Source organism: Saccopteryx bilineata, chromosome 3, assembly GCF_036850765.1.
Source record: "Saccopteryx bilineata isolate mSacBil1 chromosome 3, mSacBil1_pri_phased_curated, whole genome shotgun sequence".
Taxonomy (NCBI): domain Eukaryota; kingdom Metazoa; phylum Chordata; class Mammalia; order Chiroptera; family Emballonuridae; genus Saccopteryx; species Saccopteryx bilineata.
This window is the reverse complement of record NC_089492.1, coordinates 145,684,824-145,708,632: the sequence shown is the minus strand read 5'-3', so window position 1 is coordinate 145,708,632 and position 23,809 is coordinate 145,684,824. Positions and strand designations below refer to the sequence as shown.

At 42.4% G+C, this 23,809-nt stretch overlaps 1 protein-coding gene and 1 non-coding gene across 4 annotated transcripts in view; both read right to left on the bottom strand.

The window, feature by feature from the left end:
• Positions 1-21,433, bottom strand: part of PTCD3 (pentatricopeptide repeat domain 3) — a 48,665-nt gene extending 27,232 nt beyond the window's left edge. For all 3 annotated transcript variants that reach the window (XR_010730338.1, XM_066267624.1, XM_066267626.1), the window contains exons 1-7: positions 21,310-21,433; positions 19,895-19,947; positions 19,752-19,788; positions 11,878-11,923; positions 9,013-9,081; positions 8,461-8,565; positions 6,446-6,569 (exon numbers count right to left, since the gene is read on the bottom strand). Coding sequence is in view for 2 of the 3 variants with exons in the window: in XM_066267624.1 (XP_066123721.1) it covers positions 6,446-6,569; positions 8,461-8,565; positions 9,013-9,081; positions 11,878-11,923; positions 19,752-19,788; positions 19,895-19,947; positions 21,310-21,431 (556 nt within the window). In the remaining variant the exon portion in view is untranslated. The remainder of the gene's footprint in view (positions 1-6,445; positions 6,570-8,460; positions 8,566-9,012; positions 9,082-11,877; positions 11,924-19,751; positions 19,789-19,894; positions 19,948-21,309) is intronic.
• LOC136332370 (small nucleolar RNA SNORA44) lies at positions 9,910-10,040 on the bottom strand. Its single transcript, XR_010730641.1, has one exon. It is a non-coding gene; the product is annotated as a small nucleolar RNA SNORA44 (small nucleolar RNA).
• Positions 21,434-23,809: the final 2,376 nt, after the last annotated feature.

Here is a 23,809-nt window from a genome sequence, read left to right as displayed (position 1 = left end):
ATGCAGCAAAAGCAGTAATAAGAGGAAAGTTCATATCACTTCAGGCCTATATGAACAAACAAGAGAGAGCCGAAGTAAACCACTTAACCTCACACCTTAAGGAACTAGAAAAAGAAGAACAAAGACAACCCAAAACCAGCCGAAGAAAGAAGATAATAAAAATCAGAGCAGAAATAAATGAAATAGAGAACAGAAAAAGTATAGAAAAAAATCAATAAAACAAGGAGCTGGTTCTTTGAAAAGATCAACAAAATTGACAAACCCTTGGCAAGACTCACCAAGGAAAAAAGGCACAGGACTCAAATAAATAAAATCCAAAATGAAAGAGGAGAGATCACCACAGACATCATAGATATACAAAGAATTATTGTAGAATACTATGAAAAATTATATGCCACCAAATACAACAATCTAGAAGAAATGGATAAATTCCTAGAACAATACAACCTTCCTAGACTGAGTCATGAAGAAGCAGAAAGCCTAAACAGACCAATCAGCAGGGAGGAAATAGAAAAAACTATTAAAAACCTCCCCAAAAATAAAAGTCCAGGCCCAGACGGTTATACTAGTGAATTCTATCAAACATTCAAAGAAGACTTGGTTCCTATTCTACTCAAAGTCTTCCAAAAAATTGAAGAAGAAGCAATACTTCCAAACACATTTTATGAGGCCAACATAACCCTCATACCAAAACCTGGCAAGGATGGCACAAAGAAAGAAAACTACAGACCAATATCTCTAATGAATACAGATGCTAAAATACTAAACAAAATACTGGCAAACCGAATACAACAACATATTAAAAAAATAATACATCATGATCAAGTGGGATTCATCCCAGAATCTCAAGGATGGTTCAACATACGCAAAACGGTTAACGTAATACACCGTATCAACAAAACAAAGAACAAAAACCACATGATCTTATCAATAGATGCAGAAAAGGCTTTCGATAAAATACAACACAATTTTATGTTTAAGACTCTCAACAAAATGGGTATAGAAGGAAAATATCTCAACATGATAAAGGCCATATATGATAAACCATCAGCCAACATCATATTAAACGGCATAAAACTGAGGACTTTCTACCTTAAATTGGGAACAAGACAGGGTTGTCCACTCTCTCCACTCTTATTTAACGTGGTGCTAGAAGTTCTGGCCAGAGCAATCAGACAAGACAAAGAAATAAAAGGCATCCATATCGGAAAAGAAGAAGTAAAGGTATCACTTTTTGCTGATGATATGATCCTATACATCGAAAACCCGAAGGACTCCACAAAAAGATTATTAGAAACAATAAACCAATACAGTAAGGTCGCAGGATACAAAATTAACATACAAAAGTCCATAGCCTTTCTATATGCCAACAATGAAATATTAGAAAACGAACTCAAAAAAATAATCCCCTTCACAATTGCAACAAAAAAAATAAAATACCTAGGAATAAACATAACAAAGAATGTAAAGGACCTATATAATGAAAATTACAAAGCATTGTTAAGGGAAATCGAAAAAGATACAATGAGATGGAAAAATATTCCTTGTTCTTGGATAGGAAGAATAAATATAATCAAAATGGCCATATTACCCAAAGCAATATACAAATTTAATGCAATTCCCATCAAAATTCCTATGAGATTTTTTAAAGAAATGGAACAAAAAATCATCAGATTTATATGGAACTATAAAAAACCCCGAATAGCCAAAGCAATCCTAAAGAAAAAGAATGAAGCTGGGGGCATTACAATACCTGACTTCAAACTATATTATAGGGCCACGATAATCAAAACAGCATGGTATTGGCAGAAAAATAGACACTCAGACCAATGGAACAGAATAGAAAGCCCAGAAATAAAACCACATATATATGGTCAAATAATCTTTGATAAAGGGGCCAACAACACACAATGGAGAAAAGAAAGCCTCTTCAACAAATGGTGTTGGGAAAACTGGAAAGCCACATGCAAAAGAATGAAACTCGACTACAGCCTGTCCCCGTGTACTAAAATTAATTCAAAATGGATCAAAGACCTAAATATAAGACCTGAAACAATAAAGTACATAGAAGAAGACATAGGTACTAAAATCATGGACCTGGGTTTTAAAGAACATTTTATGAACTTGACTCCAATGGCAAGAGAAGTGAAGGCAAAGATAAATGAATGGGACTACATCAGAATAAAAAGTTTTTGCTCAGCAAGAGAAACTGATATCAAAATAAACAGACAGCCAACTAAATGGGAAATGATATTTTCAAACAACAGTTCAGATAAGGGCCTAATATCCAAAATTTACAAAGAACTCATAAAACTCAACAACAAACAAACAAACAATCCAATAAAAAAATGGGAAGAGGACATGAACAGACACTTCTCCCAGGAAGAGATACAAATGGCCAACAGATATATGAAAAGATGCTCAGCTTCATTAGTTATTAGAGAAATGCAAATCAAAACTACAATGAGATACCACCTCACCCCTGTTAGATTAGCTATTATCAACAAGACGGGTAATAGCAAATGTTGGAGAGGCTGTGGAGAAAAAGGAACCCTCATTCACTGTTGGTGGGACTGTAAAGTAGTACAACCATTATGGAGGAAAGTATGGTGGTTCCTCAAAAAACTGCAAATAGAACTACCTTATGACCCAGCAATCCCTCTACTGGGCATATACCCCAAAACCTCAGAAACACTGATAAGTGAAGACACATGTAGCCCCATGTTCATTGCAGCACTGTTTACAGTGGCCAAGACATGGAAACAACCAAAAAGCCCTTCAATAGAAGACTGGATAAAGAAGATGTGGCACATATACACTATGGAATACTACTCAGCCATAAGAAATGATGACATCAGATCATTTACAGCAAAATGGTGGGATCTTGATAACATTATAAGGAGTGAAATAAGTAAATCAGAAAAAAACAAGAACTACATGATTCCATACATTGGTGGAACATAAAAACGAGACTAAGAGACATGGACAAGAGTGTGGTGGTTACCAGGGGTGAGCGGAGGGAGGACATGGGAGGGAGGGAGGGAGGGAGAGAGTTAGGGGGAGGGGGAGGGGCACAGAGAACTAGATCGAGGGTGGCGGAGGACAATCTGACTTTGGGCGAGGGGTACGCAACATAATTTAATGACAAAATAACCTAGACATGTTTTCTTTGAATATATGTACCCTTATTAATGTCATCCCATTACCATTAATAAAAATTTATTTAAAAAAATAAAATAAAATAAATAAATTAAAAAAATAAATAAATAAAAAAGAAAATAAACTCCCGATGAAAGCATTACTAATCCTTGATAATGCTCCAGCCCACCCACCTGGTCTTGAAGATGACATTCTTGATGAGTTCAAATTTGTGAAAGTCCTCTACCTCCCACCCAACACGACTTCAATCTTGCAACCTATGGATCAGCAGGTCATTTCCAACTTTAAAAAGCTTTACACAAAGCACTTGTTCCGCCGCTGCTTTGAGGTAACTGAGAATACAAATCTATCCCTTCAGGAGTTTTGAAAAGATCACTGCAACACCATCATATGTTTACGTATTATTGACTTGTCATGGCAAGGGGTTACAGGAACCTTGAACTCGGCATGGAAAATGTTATGGCCTGATGTTGTTGCAGACAGGGACTTTGAAGGATTCGAACCAGAGACCAAGACCGAGGTAGAAGCGTTGGAGGAGACTGTGTCCCTCGGAAAGTCGATGGGTCTGGAGGTAGATGAGGGTGACGTAAATGAGCTCGTCGAGGAACATGAGGAAGAACTCTCAACTGAGGAGTTGAAAGAGCTACAGATGATGCAACATACGTAGCTTCTGCAAGAGATTAGTAGTGAGGAGGAGGTAGAGTCGGAGGAAGTGATTTCTACAACTGAAATTAAAGACATGCTGGCAACATGGGAGAAGTTTTCAAGTTTCATTGAAAAGAAACACCCAGAAAAAGTTTCAACTGGTTGTGCTCCAGCACTTTTTAATGACACTTGTTTGTCACATTTCCATAACATTTTAAAAGGCAGGTAAAAAGCAAACCTCCTTGGACAGAATTTTATTCAAAAGTCCTGCAAGTGAAAGCGCCGAAAGTGCAGCCAAAAAGGCAAAAACAGGTGATTAAATGAAAAATATGTAATGTTAAGCTTAGGTTAAGTTTAAAGTTAAGAAAGTGCATTTTAAGTTTTTGTGGTTTCATTTTAAGTAAAGAAAATGCAGTTTTAGTTTTGTTTAAAGTAAAGAAAATGCAGTTTTAGTTTACATTTAGTGTTAAGAAAGTGCAGTTTTAGTTTACGTGTCTACAGTGCCTGCATCCCTTCCTCCCTCCCTTCTCCTCCGCCATTCTCCTCTGTTAGCTGCACTCGTCTGTCTCCAAGGTAAGAAAACAGTACTAGATAACACTTTTTTATTTCATATATTTTGTTATACATTGGTAAAGTATACATGTGTGTTTCATAATTAATTTAGGACGGTTTGGGGATGTTTCACAGGGCTGGAACGGATTAAATCTATTTCAGTTATTTTAAATGGGAGAAATCTGTTTGATATACAAGTTGACTGACATCAAGCTCGGGTACAGAATGAATTAAACTCGTATCTCAAGGTGCCACTGTAATTATAACAGCCTCTTAAAAACTGTTGCTCAAAACATTATGTTCCCATCATGACTATTAAAATGGAGAAAAAAAAAAAGAAAGATTTATGAGATATAATTTAGTTTAAAAAAAAGTAACTGGCCCTGGCCGGAGAGCTCTGTTGGTCAGAGCATTGCCCCAATACACCAAGTTTGTGGGTTCAATCCACCATCGGGGCACACGAGTCAACCAATGAATGCATAAATGGGTGGAACAACAAATGGATGTTTCTTTCCCTCTCTCTTCCTCCAAAGATCACTAAATAAAAAAATTTTTTTTAAAGTTATCTGCATTTTTCTAAAGAAAATATATTGGTAATAAAAATGCTCATCAGGAAATGTAAAAGCCCAGATAAGAGCAGAGCAGAGCACAGTGGATGGGTGTAGAGCAGTGGTCCCCAACCTTTTTTGGGCCACGGATCAGTTTAATATCAGAAAATATTTTCACGAACCGGCCTTTAGGGTAGGACAGATAAATGTATCATGTGACCAAGACAAGCGTCAAGAGTGAGTTTTAGATGGATGTAACAGAGGGAATCTGGTCATTTTTTAAAAATAAAACATCGTTCAGACTTAAATATAAATAAAACAGAACTAATGTAAGTTATTTATTCTTTCTCTGCGGACCGGTACCAAATGGCCCATGGACCGTTACCAGTCCGCGGCCCGGGGGTTGGGGACCACTGGTGTAGAATATCACCTGACTGGGTCTTATCACCACAGAACTGTGACTCTCAAAATGTGCTTCATAATCAGTTAACATTAAATAAATGTTAATGCTTACACAAAATGAAATCTTATCACATAATTACAGGATGTTATATAATGACATAAATTACAGAACTTTTTTTGTGTGTGAGAGAGGGACAGATGGGGACAGATAAGAAGGGAGAGACATGAGAAGGTTCAAGTCTTCACTGCAGCAACTTACTTGTTCACTAATTGCTTTCTCCTATGTACTTTGATGAGGTGTGCTATAGCAGAGCAAGTGACCCCTTGCTCAAGCCAGTGACCTTGGTCTCAAATTGGTGAGCCTGTGCTCAAGCCAGCAACCTTGGGGTCATGTCTATGATCCCACACTGAAGCCAGTGACCGCATACTCAAGCTGGCGACCTTGGGGTTTTGAAGCTGGCAACCTTAAGGTCTCAAATCTGGGTCCTCTGGGTCCCAGTCTGACACTCTACCCACTGCACCACCGCCTGGTCAGGCTGTGTTTGGTTGCTTTATATACTACATCACTGACCAGCATGCCAGATTCCATAAACTTAAAACAGTACACCCCTAGAGGCTCATTCATCCAGATCAAATTCAGAGAGCCACAGGACTTTAGAGACAAAAGCTCTGAGGAATTGGGTGACTTCTTCAAGGCCACAGAACTAATTAGTGTCAGAACCAGAAACAGTGCCCAAGCCTCTGATCCAATACTTTACTGCCCTTCCTTTTTCAAGTATTTATTTCTTGTCTGTTTTATGTCTTCCAGACATACTCACAGAGTATAGCACACCTGGATACGGTATGTACACCCTTTAAGTTAAACAGAAGCTAAGGGAAAATGGCTATATAATTCTCTGCCTGTGGTATGCAGCACAAGGGCACAATAAACAGGAAAGCTGCTACTCCATCTCGCTTGTAATGTTAAAGTGAAGCTAAAGCAGAACATGAAATATAATTAGATACCAAAAATACAAACAGTCATCAAACAGCATAAGTACAATAACACTTGCAATTTTTACTCACAACTATTGGGATCTATAACTGTGGCTCACTTCTAAGCCCATGCTCCCAGGGGGGCTTTAAACGAAGTCAGTCACCTGCTTGTAAGAGCTGATCAAACATGTCCACTGAAGCTTTCACTTTTTTAAGCTTGATTCGTTCCTGCAGGGCAGCTTCACTTATATCTTCAATCTGAGGTTCAAAGTACTCAGGCATTAAACACTAGGAAAAGAAGATGGCTGAAATTACTACAGACAGGGAAAGACGAAAAGATAATGGAGTAGGACAAAATTTTTATCACCAACATACCGAAGTAAAACGTCACTGCTCCAATTCACATTTCATGTATCAAACACCATTTATCATTTTAGCATGAATATCTTTGTAGGGAATACAAGTTTAAGTAAATTATCGAAATAAACCCTCTCCAGTTCCAAAAACAAGACTATTTAACCATCTCCTAGTTTGGGGAAAAAAAATCAAAAAGTATGCAAACACAAATATCTAATCCATATCTGAAGAATCCCACTTCCAACTAAATTTCCCAACTTCAAGCCAAACTTATTATTTTCCCTGCTAAAACCACCCATTCTCCCTCCCTTCCTCCCAACCTTGGTTAGAATCAGAACACACTTGCTTTCCAAAGGCAGAAAACTTTCACCCTTGATGCTTTGACTCTAAACATTTAATGTCACCAAGGTATGCTGATTTTACCTCACTCAGTAATTTACTCAAATACTTAGTGAATACTACGTCACACCAGATATTGAGGATATAGTTATATAAGTCCTTCTCTACCCTCCAGGTGCTCACACTCTAATGGAAATAGGAAACGAGGGAATGATTATGAAACCATGTGAATGGTACACAGCATAAGAGATCTCAGAGGTGTGAGAGTGCACCTGTCATGGAGACAGGGAACCCTGGAAGGCTTCAGGCAGAAGTGAGCTAAGCACAAGAGTAAATTATTAGTCAAAAACATAAAGCGGAAAGAGTCGGCCGGCCGACAGTCACTCTATAGCTGCCACTGCGTTTAGGATTTCAGTATTTTCACCTACATAATCACATCGGCTTCCTAACTTGTCTCTAGGAGGCACTACTTGAGAAGCAGCAGTGTGTGTACTGAGAAGCAGGGAGATGTGACAGGGAGTGCTCCTGGACAAGTCTGAGGATATATTTCTACTAAAACACTCAGGAGGGCAGAGGCACATCTGTTCTGCTCGCACAACACTAACAATACTAAGCTTGGCTAACACAGCGGACAGAGACACTGCTCACTCCTCATGACTACAGAACAAAGAGAGAGCTGGAAATACAATCTGGAGTTCAATGTACAGAATCTAGACCAGATATATGTACAAGAATGCCAAGTGGAGTACAAGGGTTGCACAAGAAGGATTTACACAGGAAAAACAGAAAATGACTGAGCATGAAACCTCACACAGATTTCAACACTTAAGAAGTAGATGGAAAAAGCTACTAAAGGAACTGAAAAGGAACAGTGAAGCAGGTAAAGATCTAAAAGTAAGGTGTCAGATGCCAAACAGGAAAAATAAGATGAGCAAATACATGCTAAAGGAGTTAAAAGAGAAAGGCGTTAGTATTGTGAGCACACATAACTACACATTAAAACACCTTTACCCAACTATTAGCCATGAAAGCTTAGTTTAATTTAGTTTAATTTGGTTTTATTTAAAATAGTATTGCCCCAGACAGTTGGCTCAGTGTTAGATTATCAACCTGGTGTGTGGAAGTCCCAAGTTCGATTTCCAGCCAGGGCACACAGGAGAAGCGCCAATCTGCATCTCCACTCCTCCCCCTCTCTTTCCTCTCTCGCTCTCCTCTCCTGCAGCCATGGCTTGATTGGTTCAAATGCATCGGCCCCAGGCGCTGAGGATTGCTCTGTGGCACTTACGCCTCAGGTGCTAAAAAGAGCTCAGTTGCGAGAATGGGCCCCAGATGGGCAGAGCATCAGACCCAAATGGGGGTCACCGGGTGGATCTCCATTGGGGTGCATGCAGGAGTCTATCTCCTTTCATTTAAAAAATAAGTAAATAAGTAAGTAAATAAATAAATATAGTATTATCTGAAAATTGCAATTATCTCTCCTTACCGGTATATGAGGTTCAGCTATGTCCTTCTGAAAATATTTAGGATGTAAATTAATAATAAACTTTGCTGCATTCTCCCCAGACTTCTTTGCCAATAAAAATGAACGCTATATAAATAAAAAAATACAGATATAAATTGGTATTTACATATAATTTAGATTCAAGAGATCAAAGTTACTTACTTAGCAAGAATTATTATTCACCCCTTAAAACAAATACAACAATACACAGAATCCTAATCAGAAGTTAAAGTACATAATATATGTACACCACTGCTGAGCGTGACATAATTTCAGGTTATGTCTTATACACACATTGAGGTACACTGAAAACACTGCCATTAAACCAAGTAGATTGCTCCCGTGTGAAAGGGCCCTATATGGTAAAAACTACCCCCCTCCACCACTAAGGCCTAAAACTTTTTGATAAAGGTAGTAAAGGATTCAAAAGTTTACCAATTTAGGTTTTTACAACTAAATTAAATTACATATGCACTCTTATACCCAAACCAGTAAGAAAAAACAGTACTAGAAAAGACATATGAAAGTACTCACGGACTCCACAGACGATGTGGGTATGAGATACGGATCATCCTGAAATGTGTATGGGGCAGCTGTGGTATCCTGTGGAGAAAACACAGTCTTTTCAGCTAAATTTTTATTAAGATGCTCTTGTGAGTTTCAGTGATCTCCAAAAAAATTTATGAAATAAATTTGAATATGTAAGTAACACAAATGTGGAAATATGTACATTCATATTTGCATATATATATGTATAGGTATGTATGTGTGTGTTTGTGCGTAGAGAGAGAGACTAATACCTAGTGTTCTCTCAGCTCTGTAAGACTTGCTTATTAATTATGTACAACTTAAACAACTGCTCAAACCCCCATGACTGTTAAGATTTGAGTCTGCTATCCATAAGGACTATTGTTGTTTATAATTATGTAAAAATCCTCTAAATTAACTAGTCTGGCACCAGTTTCCTGCATGAGTGCTTCTTTCAAAGCATGGCTACTGACCATCCAAGTCTCTCCTCCAGGTGGAGACCACCAGGCCCTCCCATGAGCTGGAAACAAGCAACAGCTTCTCCGTGTCCTGTCCAAGTACCTAGACTTCCTTCAACTCTCCAGCAGCACCACCAGGGGCTCACTTAGAACTGTCCCCAAATCACTTCCTCCACTCCTCTCCCTTTCCCCAGAGCACCCTTTCCTGGGCCTTATGAAACAGAGGTCTATTCTGTTCCATATTCATTCAATGTCCTGAATCTCTTCTGATTGTCGCCTTGATGCCTTCTCTTGCTGACATGAATTTTCTTGAGGGCTGGGGTGGAAAGTGCTCTCAAAGGCAGCTGCTTATACGAAGGCCTGCAGGCAGTATTTTTGGGGGGTTCTAGCTTCCTGCTGTCACTTTCAAAACTCATATTCCTTCAGACTCCACTTTTATTATTATTATTATAGGAAAGGTGAATGGCAGCTGAAATATTACGGTGACCTGACCATTCAAAGTCTCTCCAGATTGCTCTAACATGCAGTTGGAGACTGCAGACTCCTCTCTGAGGCACATCTCATGTGGCTATGCCACTCACAAGGGAAGGATGAGTTGTTGAAAATCTCAATGTCTTGCTAGTGCAGAGATACAGTCTAAAATTCTTCCTCAGAGCCTAACCAGGTGGTGGCACAGTGGATAGAGTGTTTGACTGGGATGCGGAGGACCCAGGTTCAAGACCCCGAGGTTGCCAGCTTGAGAGTGGGCTCATCTGGCTTGAGCAAAGCTACCAGCTTGGACCCAAGGTTGCTGGCTCAAGCAGAGTCACTTACTCTGCTGTAGCCCCACGGTCAAGGCACATATGAGAAAGCAATCAATGAACAACTAAGGTGTCGTAACGAAAAACTGATGATTGTTGCTTCTCATCTCTCTTCATTCCTGTCTGTCTGTCCGTCCCTCTCTCTGACTCTCTGTCTCTGTAAAAAAAATTAAAATAAAAAATAAATAAAATTCTTCCTCAGAAACCACTAGGGTACATTAGTACACATTTAGCCCAACACCCCATTAGGTTTGACATCAACAAGAGAAGAATAATTCTGGAAATCTGTAATGGCCTTAAGGAGGGTCAAGATTCACATAGATATTGCAGCGAAAGAAAGGACCTAATTATTTTAGACATTTCCCCACAGTTGAAATAAAAAATGTAGTTTCCATCTAATGAAAAATGCAATCAACCAGAAGGTGCCATTGGTGAGGCATTTACCAAGCTTTCAGTTTCTCTCAGAGCACAAGCTCTATTCAACAGAGCCAATTAGTGACAGATAAGCCACTAAGACAGTTGTAGTAAGATAAAACATCCAGCATTTACTGAGCATTTCCCTTGTGCTAGACACTGTCCTAAACCCTTTCATGTGTACTAACTTATTTCCCACCAAAGCCTTGAGGTTTGGTGCTATAATTAATCCTCATTTTATAGATAAGGGAACAAAAGCATCAAGAGATAAAATAACTTTGTGATAAAGATCACAAAAAGAAGAGTAGAAGGGGAGGAGGGAGAGGGAGAGAGGGAGAGGGAGAAGAAGAGAAAAGGAGAGAGAAGGGGAGAGAGGTGCAGAGAGAGGAGGAGAGAGCGGGAGAGGGGGAGAGAGGGAGAGAGAGAGGAAGAGAGGGGGGAGAGAGGGACAAAGAGGGGGAGGGGGGAGAGAGGGAGAGAGAGGGGGAAAGAGAGGAGAGAGAGGGGGAGAGGGGGAGAGAGGGAAAGGGGGAAAAGGGGAGAGGGGGAGAGAGGGGGAGAGAAGGGGAGAGAGAGTAAGGGGGACAGGGAAAGGGGGAGATGGGGAGAGAGGGGGAGAGAGCGGGAGAGAGGGGAAGAGGGGGGAGAGGGAGGGGAGAGAGAGCATCACTTTTTGTTTCACTTAAATTGTTCATTCAATGGCTGCTTTCCACATGTGCCCAGACTGGCAATTGAACCCACAACCTTGGTGTTTTGTGATGACACTCTGAGCTAAGCGGCCAGGGCCAGGACCCATATTCTTAATCACTTTAACTTTTCCAGCATGGTAGGTACACTACTGCTCAGCTAGTCTACAAATTACTTGCATTATAGCATCACACCCAAACCATCCGCCAGGTACATGCATTTCAACAAGCTGTTCAGAGGATTAGGTTTAAGCATCACTGGTATAGCATAAAATTATTCAATTTGGAGAGAAAAGACATGCAACCTTATAAATCAAGGTTTTAACATCCCAACCAGCCCTGAGTCATAAAATCTAATACCTTTAGATTCTTTGTCACATGAAGAGCCTGGATTAGATAATTTCTAAGAAACTTTCTAGATCCACATCAGTTTAATCATGAATAACAAAGAGGTATGAACATTAAATATATTATTACCTGAGTTAGATACAGAAACCTGAAATTCCTACTTACCCTGTTTACTGTGGATGCAAGTACCTGAAGAACGGCCACTTTATCCCTAGAATGAGAATCACAAGTTAACCCTCACCAGGGCTTTCACACTCACAAAATGAACACGTGATTCTACTCTCAGAATAAACTGGCCAATAATGAAGTTTAGGTCTCAAGTAAGCCAATTCTTCTATCTCAAAATCACTAGAACATGAAGGGGAGGGGAGTAAAGAAAATGATTTGACTCTGGGTGATGGGCACACAATGCAATCAACAGTTCAAATGCTGTAGAGACGTTTACCTGAAACTTATGTACTCTATTTGATCAATGTCACTCCATTAAATTTCTAAATAAAAAAAATTTTTAAAGGAAAAAAAAGAATTACTAGAATAATAAGAGAACACTGTCTAATTCTTTTACCTAAACGGGGTTGTACATGTTCCTACCATGCCTTGCCTACCCTCTATGCCTATCCTAAAACTATCAGTCAAGGTGAGGAACTTCCATCTCATCTCATAAAATTCTATCTATCCTGAATCTTATCTCCTACTCATTTTCCTATACACTTTCACTCTCACTTTCCTTTCTGGCCTGCTCTTGCCTTCATTATCTAAATTGGTGGCCCCTAATTCAACTATATATAGAATAAATCACATGCTATACCCTACTGCCTCAGAGCCTCCGGGCTCCGTGGAGAGCACTACTACTAAATTCCTAGATGATTCTGCTGCACCCTCCCGGTTTTGAACGACCACTCAACTACATAACCTTCAGGCTGCCTGTCTGCTGTGCCTATGGGGACAGACCTTCACTCAACTACTGGAAAAAGTTTCATGGGAATAATTGATAAGATTATTTGGTTTCAAACGTTCTGACTCCTGTTAGATTTTATGTGCTTCATTTCCAAAAGGGAAATAAAGAGTAAATTTAATAAAGCAAAAGAATTTTTCTAAACAAACTTTAACATGTATACAACAGAAGTCATCTGAGAAAGACAAAGAACACACAGGAAATTTTATATTACATGAAGGCTGAGTAATCCCTGACGTATATAGCATCTATTTGGTTTTCTATCCATTTTTAATTTTTTATTTATTTATTCATTTTTAGAGAGGAGAGAGACAGACAGTGAGAGAGAAGGGGGAGGAGCTGGAAGCATCAACTCCCATATGTGCCTTGACCAGGCAAGCCCAGGGTTTCGAACCGGCGACCTCAGCATTTCCAGGTCGACGCTTTATCCACTGCGCCACCAAAGGTCAGGCTCTATCCATTTTTAAAAGTCAAATTCATACAACTTCAGCAAGAGACAAGACGTTCTTTCATCTTTGAGCATTCCCTAACAAAATTTGCACATTTAAGTCTTACCAACTGAGCACATCTTCGTACTAAATAAATTAACTGAAAAAAATTATGTCATTCAGATTACTCTAGTTTTTTGTTTTGTTTTGTTTTGTATTTTTCTGAAGCTGGAAATGGGGACAGTCAGACAGACTCCCGCATGCGCCCGACTGGGATCCACCCGGCACGCCCACCCTGCCCACCAGGGGGTGATGCTCTGCCCCTCCAGGGCTCACTCTGCTGCGACCAGAGCCACTCCAGCGCCTGGGGCAGAGGCCAAGGAGCCATCCCCAGTGCCTGGGCCATCTTTGCTCCAATGGAGCCTCGCTGCGGGAGGGGAAGAGAGAGACAGAGAGGAAGGAGAGGGGGAGGGGTGGAGAAGCAGATGGGTGCTTCCCCTGTGTGCCCTGGCCGGGAATCGAACCCGGGACCCCTGCAAGCCAGGCCGACGCTCAACCACTGAGCCAACCGGCCAGGGCCTCTAGTTTTTTTTTAAAGGGTTAGTTTTAAAAAAAATAAACAATCTCAGTAAATACAGTATCCTTAAAAGCTAAATTAGAACATTACAGATTATGCTAAGAGTACGGTTTCATCTTATAACCCTTTCCAACTTCATTGGGAATATGGTGTTTGTATTGCTAGAATTTTACATATACATATCACCATAAAAACTGTACACTGTCATTCTGTATATGTGCTTTCTAAGTTTGACTGCATTATCCATGTTACAAACAGAAATCTAATAAATTCCTTTAAATGTCTTAGTGTATAACCATTTTTATTATTTACCTAGTTACTGATGGGCACTCAAGCTGGTTCAACTTGTTATTATCCCCAAGTTATGAAGAACTTTCTCATACATGTCTCTGGCTATATATTCAGTTGTTCCTCTAGAATGTCTAACCAATAAGGTATGCACATTCTGAGAAGCAATTCTGCCAATTTCCCTCCAAAGTATTGTTTCAACTGACTGCCCTATCAACAAATTTATTTGAGCACCCATTTCTCCACATCCTCTCCTTGCCAATCTGGTAAGTTTTAATAGCTATTTCTTTTATGAGCCCAGTTACCTATGCATTGATCATAACTGGGTTTCCAGCTCACCCTAAAATAACTGCAATTCAGAAGAACTTATTGACAATACTGCCTTTATCACATCACATTCACATAGGAAAACCCACAATGACCCTACAATTTGTTAAGTCATTATGGCACTGGATTGATCTGGGAAATCACAGCCTCAATTCACACTTCATATCTAAAATAAAGCCACCGTAACTTGTAGTCTGTAAGGCTTCTTCCAAGTCTGAAAGCATACATTCCCCAGCCTGGATTTCAGAGACTTTCTATAAAAGAAGCTCTATCAAGCATTTTTTCTGCAAGGGGCCAGACAGTGAACATTTTTGTTTGTTTTTTTTTTGGTATTTCTCTGAAGCTGGAAATGAGGAGAGACAGTCAGACTGACTCCTGCATGCGCCCGACCTGGATCCACCTGGCACGCCCACCAGGGGGCGACGTTCTGCCCACCAGGGGGCGATGCTCTGCCCCTCCGGGGCGTCGCTCTGTCACAACCAGAGCCACTCTAGTGCCTGGGGCAGAGACCAAGGAGCCATCCCCAGCACCTGGGCCATCTTTGCTCCAATGGAGCCTCGGCTGCGGGAGGGGAAGAGAGAGACAGAGAGGAAGGAGAGGGAGAGGGGTGGAGAAGCAGATGGGCACTTCTCCTGTGTGCCTTGGCCGGGAATCGAATCCGGGACTTCTGCACACCAGGCCGACGATCTACCACTGAGCCAACCAGCCAGGGCGCAGACAGTGAACATTTTAGGCTTTATGGGCTACAGGGACTCTGGTGCATGCCTTCAGTTCTGCCAGTGTAGCATAAGACCAGCCAGGTAATATTCATCACCAAGTGAGGCTGTATTCCAAAAATTTGTTGAAATTTGAATTTCATATAATTTTCATATGTAATAATATATATAGTCTTTTGACTTTTTATCTTAAAGTAAAAACAAACAAAAAAACAAACAAGGCCCTGGCCAGTTAGCTCAGTGGATAGTGTCCACCGGCATGCAGATGTCCCGGGTTCCATCCCTGCTCAGGGCACACATGAGAAGTGACTCTCTGCTGCTCTTCCCTCTCCTCTCCCCCTCTTGCAGTCAGTGGCTCGACTGTTCAAGCTTTGGCCCTGGGCGCTGAGGACAGCTCAGTTGATTTGTGCACTGAACCCAGATGGAGGTTGCTACATGGATCCCAGTCAGGGTACATGTGGGAGCCTATCTCTCTATCTCCCCTCCTCTCACTTAAAATTTTTTAAAAAATAATAATTTTTAAATGTAGAAACTATTCTTGGCTCATGGAAATTGGCCTTAGTTTGCTGACCAATGTCAATGCTTTGCATCAACTATATACCTACTGCCCCTATTCTAACACAGCATCTTTCACAGGCCTGGCTGCGTGGCCTCCTGACACGTCAGAATCACATTCTCTGAATCTGTGGGTCTCATACTTAACGGTTCAGGAGAATTACTCGCAAGAGTATGCATTTTAAACAAAATTCCCAGGTGATTCTGATGTTAATGAAATAATCTTATCCATTTTAAGTTACAGGTAAATTACAACGCTTTTCAATAAAACTCACCTTGGTTATTACAATACAATCATTCCTAATTTATATCATATCCTGTTGCCTCTAATAATGTATATAAGCTATGTACACATGTAATATGAGATACAAAGTATAAAATATGAATGGACTGCCCTGACCAGGCGGTGGCACAGTGGATAGAGCGTCGGACTGGGATGCGGAGGACCCAGGTTCGAGACCCCGAGGTCACCAGCTTGAGCGCGGGCTCATCTGGTTTGAGCAAAGCTCACCTGCTTGCACCCAAGGTCTCTGGCTAGAGCAAGGGATTGCTTGGCCTGCTGAAGGCCCGCGGTCAAGGCACATATGAGAAAGCAATCAATGAACAGCTAAGATGTCACAACGAAAAACTGATGATTGATGCTTCTCATCTCTCTCCGTTCCTGTCTGTCTGTCCCTATCTATATCCCTCTATAAATAAAAATAAATAAATATTTAAAAAATAAGAATGGACTGGACTGGATCATAAGTCATCTGAGAGTATCCTCCAAAAGCTCCTTTTCACATTCCCTGTAGTGTACGTAGTACCTTCCTCAAGGACAGAGGCTGATAAAATGCTTTGGACTTAAATGCTATTAAGGAAAATGACTCATTCGTGGATACATTTATTCCTACTCTTATTTTGTTTCTGATTCTAAGGTCAAGGAAGACAGAAATGATCCCAAATATATAAAACACCACACAGTAATTAAAAATTAAAAGCAGAGTACAGAACAGTACATTTACCAAATAAATTCTACTAAACTATATGTATACATATAATTTATATAAAAAAATGCTATACCCCAGATCTTTAAAATAATAGCTATCAATGACTGAGCTCAAAAATGTGGCAGGCACAAATCAAATGCTTATTTAATCCTTTGAGGTAGGTACACTTATCCACATTTCACTACAGCATAGAGATTAAATAACTTGCCCTCTGAGGAGTAGGATTTTTAGTAATCGTTTCCTTTTTCCATGTTCATTTTATCCAGGCCATCTTTTGGCAAGTCATTAATACTTTTGTAGTTTAAGAAAGCTTTTTTTTTTTGGCCACACCAGGTGGTGGCACAGTGTTTAGAGCACTGACCTGGGACCCTGAGGACCCAGGTTCGAAACCCCGAGGTCACTGGCTTGACCGCAGGCTCACCAGCTTAAGCGCAAGGTTGCAGGCTTGAGCATGGGATCAGAGACATGAGCCCATGGTCACTGGCTTGAGCACAAAGATCGCTGGCTTGAAGCCCAAGGTTGCTGGCTTGAGCAAGGGGTCACTGGCTTGGCAGGAGCCCCATGGTCAACGCACGTATGAGAAAGCAATCAATAAACAGGTGCTGCAACTATGACTTGATGCTTCTCTTCTCTCTCCCTTCCTGCCTGTTTGTCCCTATCTGTCTCTCTTTCTGTCTGTCTGTCTCTCTCACACTCACACACACACACACACACACACACAATGAACTTTAGTCTTCAAGTCATACTCATAAAAGATGTGGCTTTTTGAGGGGGCCTTTAAACACATTCGATAATATCATTAATATAAGAATTTTTGTGAAGTTTTAGTTCTTCCATACCCAACAAATATCGACCACATAAGGCGGTTTGTTCAAGAATTTATCCAGTAGGTTAAAAAAGCTAAATTTTGCTGTCCACATCAATTTTATTTTTCCTCACTAAAGACCATTAAGATAATACTTTGGTCCTGGCCGGTTGGCTCAGTGGTAGAGCGTTGGTCTGGCGTGCAGGAGTCCCAGGTTCGATTCCCAGCCAGGGCACACAGAAGCACCCATCTGTTTCTCCACCCCTCCCCCTCTCCTTCCTTTCTGTCTCTCTCTTCCCCTCCCGCAGCCGAGGCTCCATTGGAGCAAAGTTGGCCCAGGCGCTGAGGATGGCTCTGTGGCCTCTGCCTCAGGCACTAGAATGGCTCTGGTTGCAACAGAGCAGCGCCCCAGATGGGCGTGCCAGGTGGATCCCGGTCGGGCGCATGTGGGTGTCTGTCTGACTGCCTCCCTGTTTCCAACTTCAGAAAAATACAGAAAACAAAAAACAAACAAAAAAGATAATACTTTGGTTTAATCTCCCAACCATATGAGAACTTCCTTTAAAAACAATTTTCTAAAGAACAAAAATTATGCTCATGATTAATCACAATAACATAAATTTTTTTTTTATAAATGTTACCTTTATTATTCAACTTTTTCTTTTCTTTCTTTTTTTTTTGTGGTAGACAGAGAGTCAGAGAGAGGGACAGATAGGGACAGACCGACAGGAAGGGGGGAGATGAGAAACATCAATTCTTCACTGCGGTTCCTTAGTTGTTCATTGACTGATTTCTCATATGTGCCTTGACTGGGGACTACAGCTGAGCCAGCGACCTTGGGCTCAAGCTGGTGAACCTTGCTCAAACCAGATGAGCCCGCACTCAAGCTGGCGACCTTGGGGTCTCGAACCTGAGTCTTCTTCCACATCCCAGTCTGAGCACTATCCACTACGCCACCGCCTGGTCAGGCAATAACATAAATATTAACCCAAACTTAGTTCAGGAAGTCTTCTGTTAAGTACCGTATTTCCCCATGCATAAGATAATCCCATGTATATGACGCACCTTAATTTTGAGGCCCAAAATTTGGAAAAAAAAAAGTATTACATAAAATTATTGAACTCAAGTTTTATTCATCATAAAATTCATACAACTCCTCATCACTGTCAGAACTCCCATACATTAGCTTGTCCTCATCTGTGTCTGATGACGAACCACCGTCTTCAAAGAGTGCAAAAACAAGTGCAAAAAAGCGGAAAATGCAGTAAATAACTACAACCACTGTGTAAGATGCACCCAGTTTATGGATCCCAAATTTTTCAGAAAAACTGTGACTTATACATGGAGAAATAAAGTAAATCTCATTCCCCATTCTCTTACTATTTCCCACCTACCTCTTTTATACTGCTCACAAAAATTAGGAGATATTTTATAGCTTCATATTCATTTTTGAAATATTACCTAATTTTTGTGAGCAGTATATGTTCTTAAACTCCCAAGTTTTTCCTCCCTACACTGTACCCTCCCCAAGAATGCTCTCCATTGTTCTTCATGTCACTGAATCCTTACCTAAAAAAGTTTTGCTAAAAAAAAAAAAAAAAAAAAGGCCCTGGCCTGTTGGCTCAGTGGTAGAGTGTCGGCCTGGCGTGCAGAAGTCCCGGGTTCGATTCCCAGCCAGGGCACACAGGAGAGGCGCCCATATGCTTCTCCGCCCCTCCCCCTCTTCTTCCTCTCCCGCAGCCGAGGCTCCATTGGAGCAAAGATGGCCCGGGCGCTGGGGATGGCTCCTTGGCCTCTGCCCCAGGCGCTAGAGTGGCTCTGGTCGCAACAGAGCAACGCCCCGGAGGTGCAGAGCATCGCCCCCTGGTGGGCGTGCGAGGTGGATCCCGGGTGCATGCGGGAGTCTGTCTGACTGTCTATCCCCGTTTCCAGCTTCAGAAAAATACAAAAAAAAAAAAAAAAAGTTTTGCTCTTGGCCCTGGCCAGATGGCTCAGTGGTAGAGTGTCAGCCTGGTGTGCAGGAGTCCCGGGTTCTATTCCCGGCCAGGGCACACGGGAGAAGCGCTCATCTGCTTCTCCACCCCCCTCCTTCCTCTCTGTCTCTCTCTTCCCCTCCTGCAGCCAAGGCTCCATTGGAGCAAAGTTGGCCCGGGCACTGAGGATGGCTCTGTGGCCTCTGCCTCAGGCGCTAGAATGGTTCTGGTTGCAGCAGAGCAATGCCCCAGATGGGCAGAGCATCACCCCCTGGTGGGCATGCCGGTAGATCCTGGTCAGGCGCATGCAGGAGTCTGTCAGACTGCCTCCCTGTTTCCAACTTCAGAAAAATAAAAAAAATAAAAAAAGTTTTGCTCTTAATAAGCACTAAGTCACCTGATGAATTAAACAGACTAAATACTCACCAAGTTTTCCTTTTCGGAATGACCACTTCTTCAGTCCCTTAATGTGAAAAATAAAATAAAGTAAGTCAATTTCCCAGTACTACTACTGCAAAGTACTATGTGTTAATATAAAAATGGAATTATTTCAATATATTCCTATATACCTGTTACATCAGCTCCTTCAACCTTTGGGAGGGCTGCACTTTCAGAAAAAAATCTGCAAAAAATAAGAGCCCTAAAGTTAACACTCAGTAACGAAGTTCCCCCCTCACCTCCACCTATGTGTATTTTGAGCCCATATTTTCCAATTACCATGGATCAAAATGAAGGGATTAATTAATTCATGCCAGCATACACTGAAAAGATATGGCCTCAACACCAAGTTCAAAAACATTAAAAATAGATACAGATTTGGAAACAATATGGTCAAATTTTTAAACCAAGCAATGCCATTAGAGTCAGAGAAAAAAAGGAAAATTTAATAGCACTTAAACAACTGAACACCTGATTTCAAATATCAGGGACTTTCAACTTTGGGACTCTGAAACACTTAAGAGGGACAATTCAATGAGCTAATTTTATATAGATAATGCCTTAATAAAAATTAAAAGTATCTAATTAAAGCAACTCTGGCAAATTATGAATATCACTACCTTTCAATCACTTTCTTCAACTCTCAGGAAAGTACCAATTATGTATGTCCTAATTTAAACTTGGAAATGCTGATTTTTTTAATGCAAAATATAGAATCACTGACCCATGACTGAGTTTAAAAATTCTCTGATCACACTAAAACATAGCCAACATATCACACAGATGATGTGCACTATTATTTTATGTATTCCCTTCCTAAATGGCATTGGCACCATTCCGAAAAATTTCACAATGTGATTAGAAAATTACTTCCTCTACTGGTATCTGGTCTCGGGCATCTACCCCACACCCCACCCCCAAGCATCTTTTTAAAACAATACTTTTCTAAGGACCAACTCTTTCAAATCATGCTGGGGGGGGGGGTTATATTCAAATACACAGATCACTGTTGTCTTTGACTAGAAAATTCTGAGATGTCTTAATTAAACTACAACAGATCGGAGTGAAAGAGACAAAAAGGGGTAACACTTGAAGGAGGGGGTATAGCTCAGTGGTAGAGCATTTGACTGCAAAAAGGGGTAACACTCAAAAACCACCCTTAATTTGTAAAAATCTTAAGAGTTCTCCCCGTTCTTTCTGGTTCAGTGAAAATTAAAGAAAGTCACTTCTTAAAATTTGGGATGAGATTGGCAAAAGACACACTAACTAGAATGCTGCTCCATGATGAGGGGATCCTGGTCCAGCCCACAGTTCTAACTCCTCGGTAGGCCAGCTAACCAATAAATACCTTCCTAATAAATACATTTTGATCTCCCTTACAAGGACGCGGATTCCGCACGCTGATTAACGCAAAAACGCGGCTACGAAAGGGCGCATGCGCATTCTGCAGCATCGTGTCTCGTTCCAGAGCGCTCACGAAAGAGGGGATACATAGGATAGGGTTGACTCTTGAGTCTTCCTCTTGGATTCCTCAAGCTTCTCTTACCTGCAACTAGGGGCCCATCCACTTGAACCTGCCCGCCGACCCATTACCGGCAGGCAAAGCCTGCAGTGGCCCCTCAGCCAGCGAACAGAAGACCCCGCCGCCATCTTTGACTTTTTTCGCATTGCACGATGGGAAAGCATGCCCTCCACCTAATGGATCAGCAAGGGAGGTGTTAGCTCCCCACCTTAGCTCCCTATTGGCCGTTGGAGCCGTCTTTCCGCGGCGACGCCCTTCAGCCTTTCCCTCCAAAGGCGCTCCGTGATTGGTCGCTGATGGCCGCGGCCGGGGATGTGGTCACCTGGTCGGATCAGCTTCTGCAGGGTCGCTTTGGGCTGTGCAGCTGCCCACTATGGGTGGAAAGTTTGAGTCCGGTACCGGATGAAAAGTTGCTGTGGCCGAGATGCCTTCTGACTTTTTCCCCAGGTGGGGACTGAGTCTTTCGAGCTTCTGGAGGAGCCTCTGGGCAGCATCTATGCCCCGCGGTCACGCTCCCAGTCCACCGCAACCTGGTCCGGGTGCGCAACGGGTCAGGGCCTCGAGCCGAGGCGTGCTCACGGCCCGGCGACTCGGTCCCCTCCGGCGGATGATTCGCTGACCCAGCGACTCGGCCGGCTGCTGTCCTGTCGGGGATGGAACGAGGACTTGCGGGGAGAGCCGGGTGCCCGGGAAACGCTGTCATCTGCTGGAGCAGGCGGCCGTTGGGAGGGTCTACGTCCCCGGAGCATGCACCAGCCTCCTCTGCGACCTCGGCTAAGGGTCTCGGCACCCGAGCCCAGGAGCTGCCGAGCGCTTGGTTCTCTCGGACCAGCTGGGGCTTTCTGAGTCACCGTGATAGTCCTTGTCTTCTGGGAACCCAGGCAGGTAGTCGCTAACAAGACCTAGGCCACGGAGGCGGGGATCGAACCCAGAGCCCGGACGTGAGGCCGGGTCTAGAGGTTGGAAGGGGCAGTTCCGACGCCGCGGGCCGCCGCATGTGCTCGAGTACCAGCACAGGCTCTGGCCCCGGCTGCTTCCAACGCGGAGGAAAGGGACTTGGTTAGGAAAAGGGCAAGGAGACCTGGCTGAAGTGATCCTGGGCTTGCCTGGGGCTGGGGGCAGTGGAGGCGGACAGTAAAGAAGTCTGCGGGAAGAAAGGAAATGTACAAAGGTCGGTGCGGTGGGGTTTTTGGTTTTTTGTTGTTGTTGTTTGGTGACGGTGGTGGTAGAACTTCTTCCAGCAAGGCGGTGCTCTGAGCCTCGCTGATAATTAAGGAACTGTGTTCTTGAGCCTTCGGAGAGAATATCCCCACTATTTTAAAACAGGACTTTATTTAAAAAATAAACTATCTCAGCATGTAGGTGTCTGAGGTGAGACGGCCTATTCCTGCCAGTGTAGGGTGCCACCTAGGGCAAGACTGTGAGGGGTACCTTTGCCTGAACTTGAGTGACCCTTCATTGGCTGTCCCCCCTTGGGGCTGTAGGCATTCATTAAGGCTTAGGCTCACCTCCTCCCTTCTTTCCCTGTGACAATTACCCCTGCTGGGACTGACTCTTGCCCACTTCTTTGGTCACCCCAGGTGGGATCCTTATAAGTCAGTCCGCCCTATGGTCCTTTAATATTTCTCTGGTTATTTGGTCTCCTTAACCTCTGGGTGCACCTTTTGAGTGAAAGGGCTGATCTTTCTTTGCCCCATCCACTGTCTCCATCTTAACGCTGAGGTGGGACTAGACATACAGTACTGTGCTGAATAAAGATCTGTAGGGAGGTTTTTCGCTGGTACCTGTTTGGGGACATACAGTCAACACAACAGACATTGATCAAGGACTTCCAAGTGGTCTGAGCCCTTTGCTGTGATCACTGCTGGAGCCATAAATGCACGTTTGAGACTCCTCTGTTCCCGCAGCCATTGCTGGTATCTCTTTGGCACTGCTCTAGAAGGCAGTGACAGAGTTTGCTTTCAAAGCAGCTCTCTTCCCACGTAGTGACCTGCATAAAAAAGCACAGTGCATGTGATTCATCCATGTTAAGGAACACCTCTTCTCCCCCAAGTCTGTTCCTGATCACACTGCTCCCAGCTGTGCAGATGGCCCAAACTGCCCTGTTGACTCCTAAGAAACCTGGGAGTCACTGGTACTTCCCTTCCTTTCTCTCACTTTCTAAATATGGCCAGTGGTCCAGTGTTCTCATTTCTTAAACCGCTCTCAAATCCACTGGTCTCTGCTGCCGGAATCCTAGACCAGGCTCCCATCTATCTCCTGAGCCACTGTGGAAGCCTTGTCATAGGTCGCACTGCTTCCACTTTCAATCTTCCCTCTTCCTCATGGCAGAGTACCAGTGCAGGTCTGGTAAGTGACTCTCTCTTCTCCCACAAACTTAAACATGCTTCAGTGGCTTCCTTTGCTTCTGAAATAAAGACTTCACTTTTGAAGGGGCCCCAAAGGCCTGAATGACCTACCCATGCTGACCTCTTTTCCCCACCAGTGCACCACCCTCAAACCTTCCTTTTCACCACATAGACTG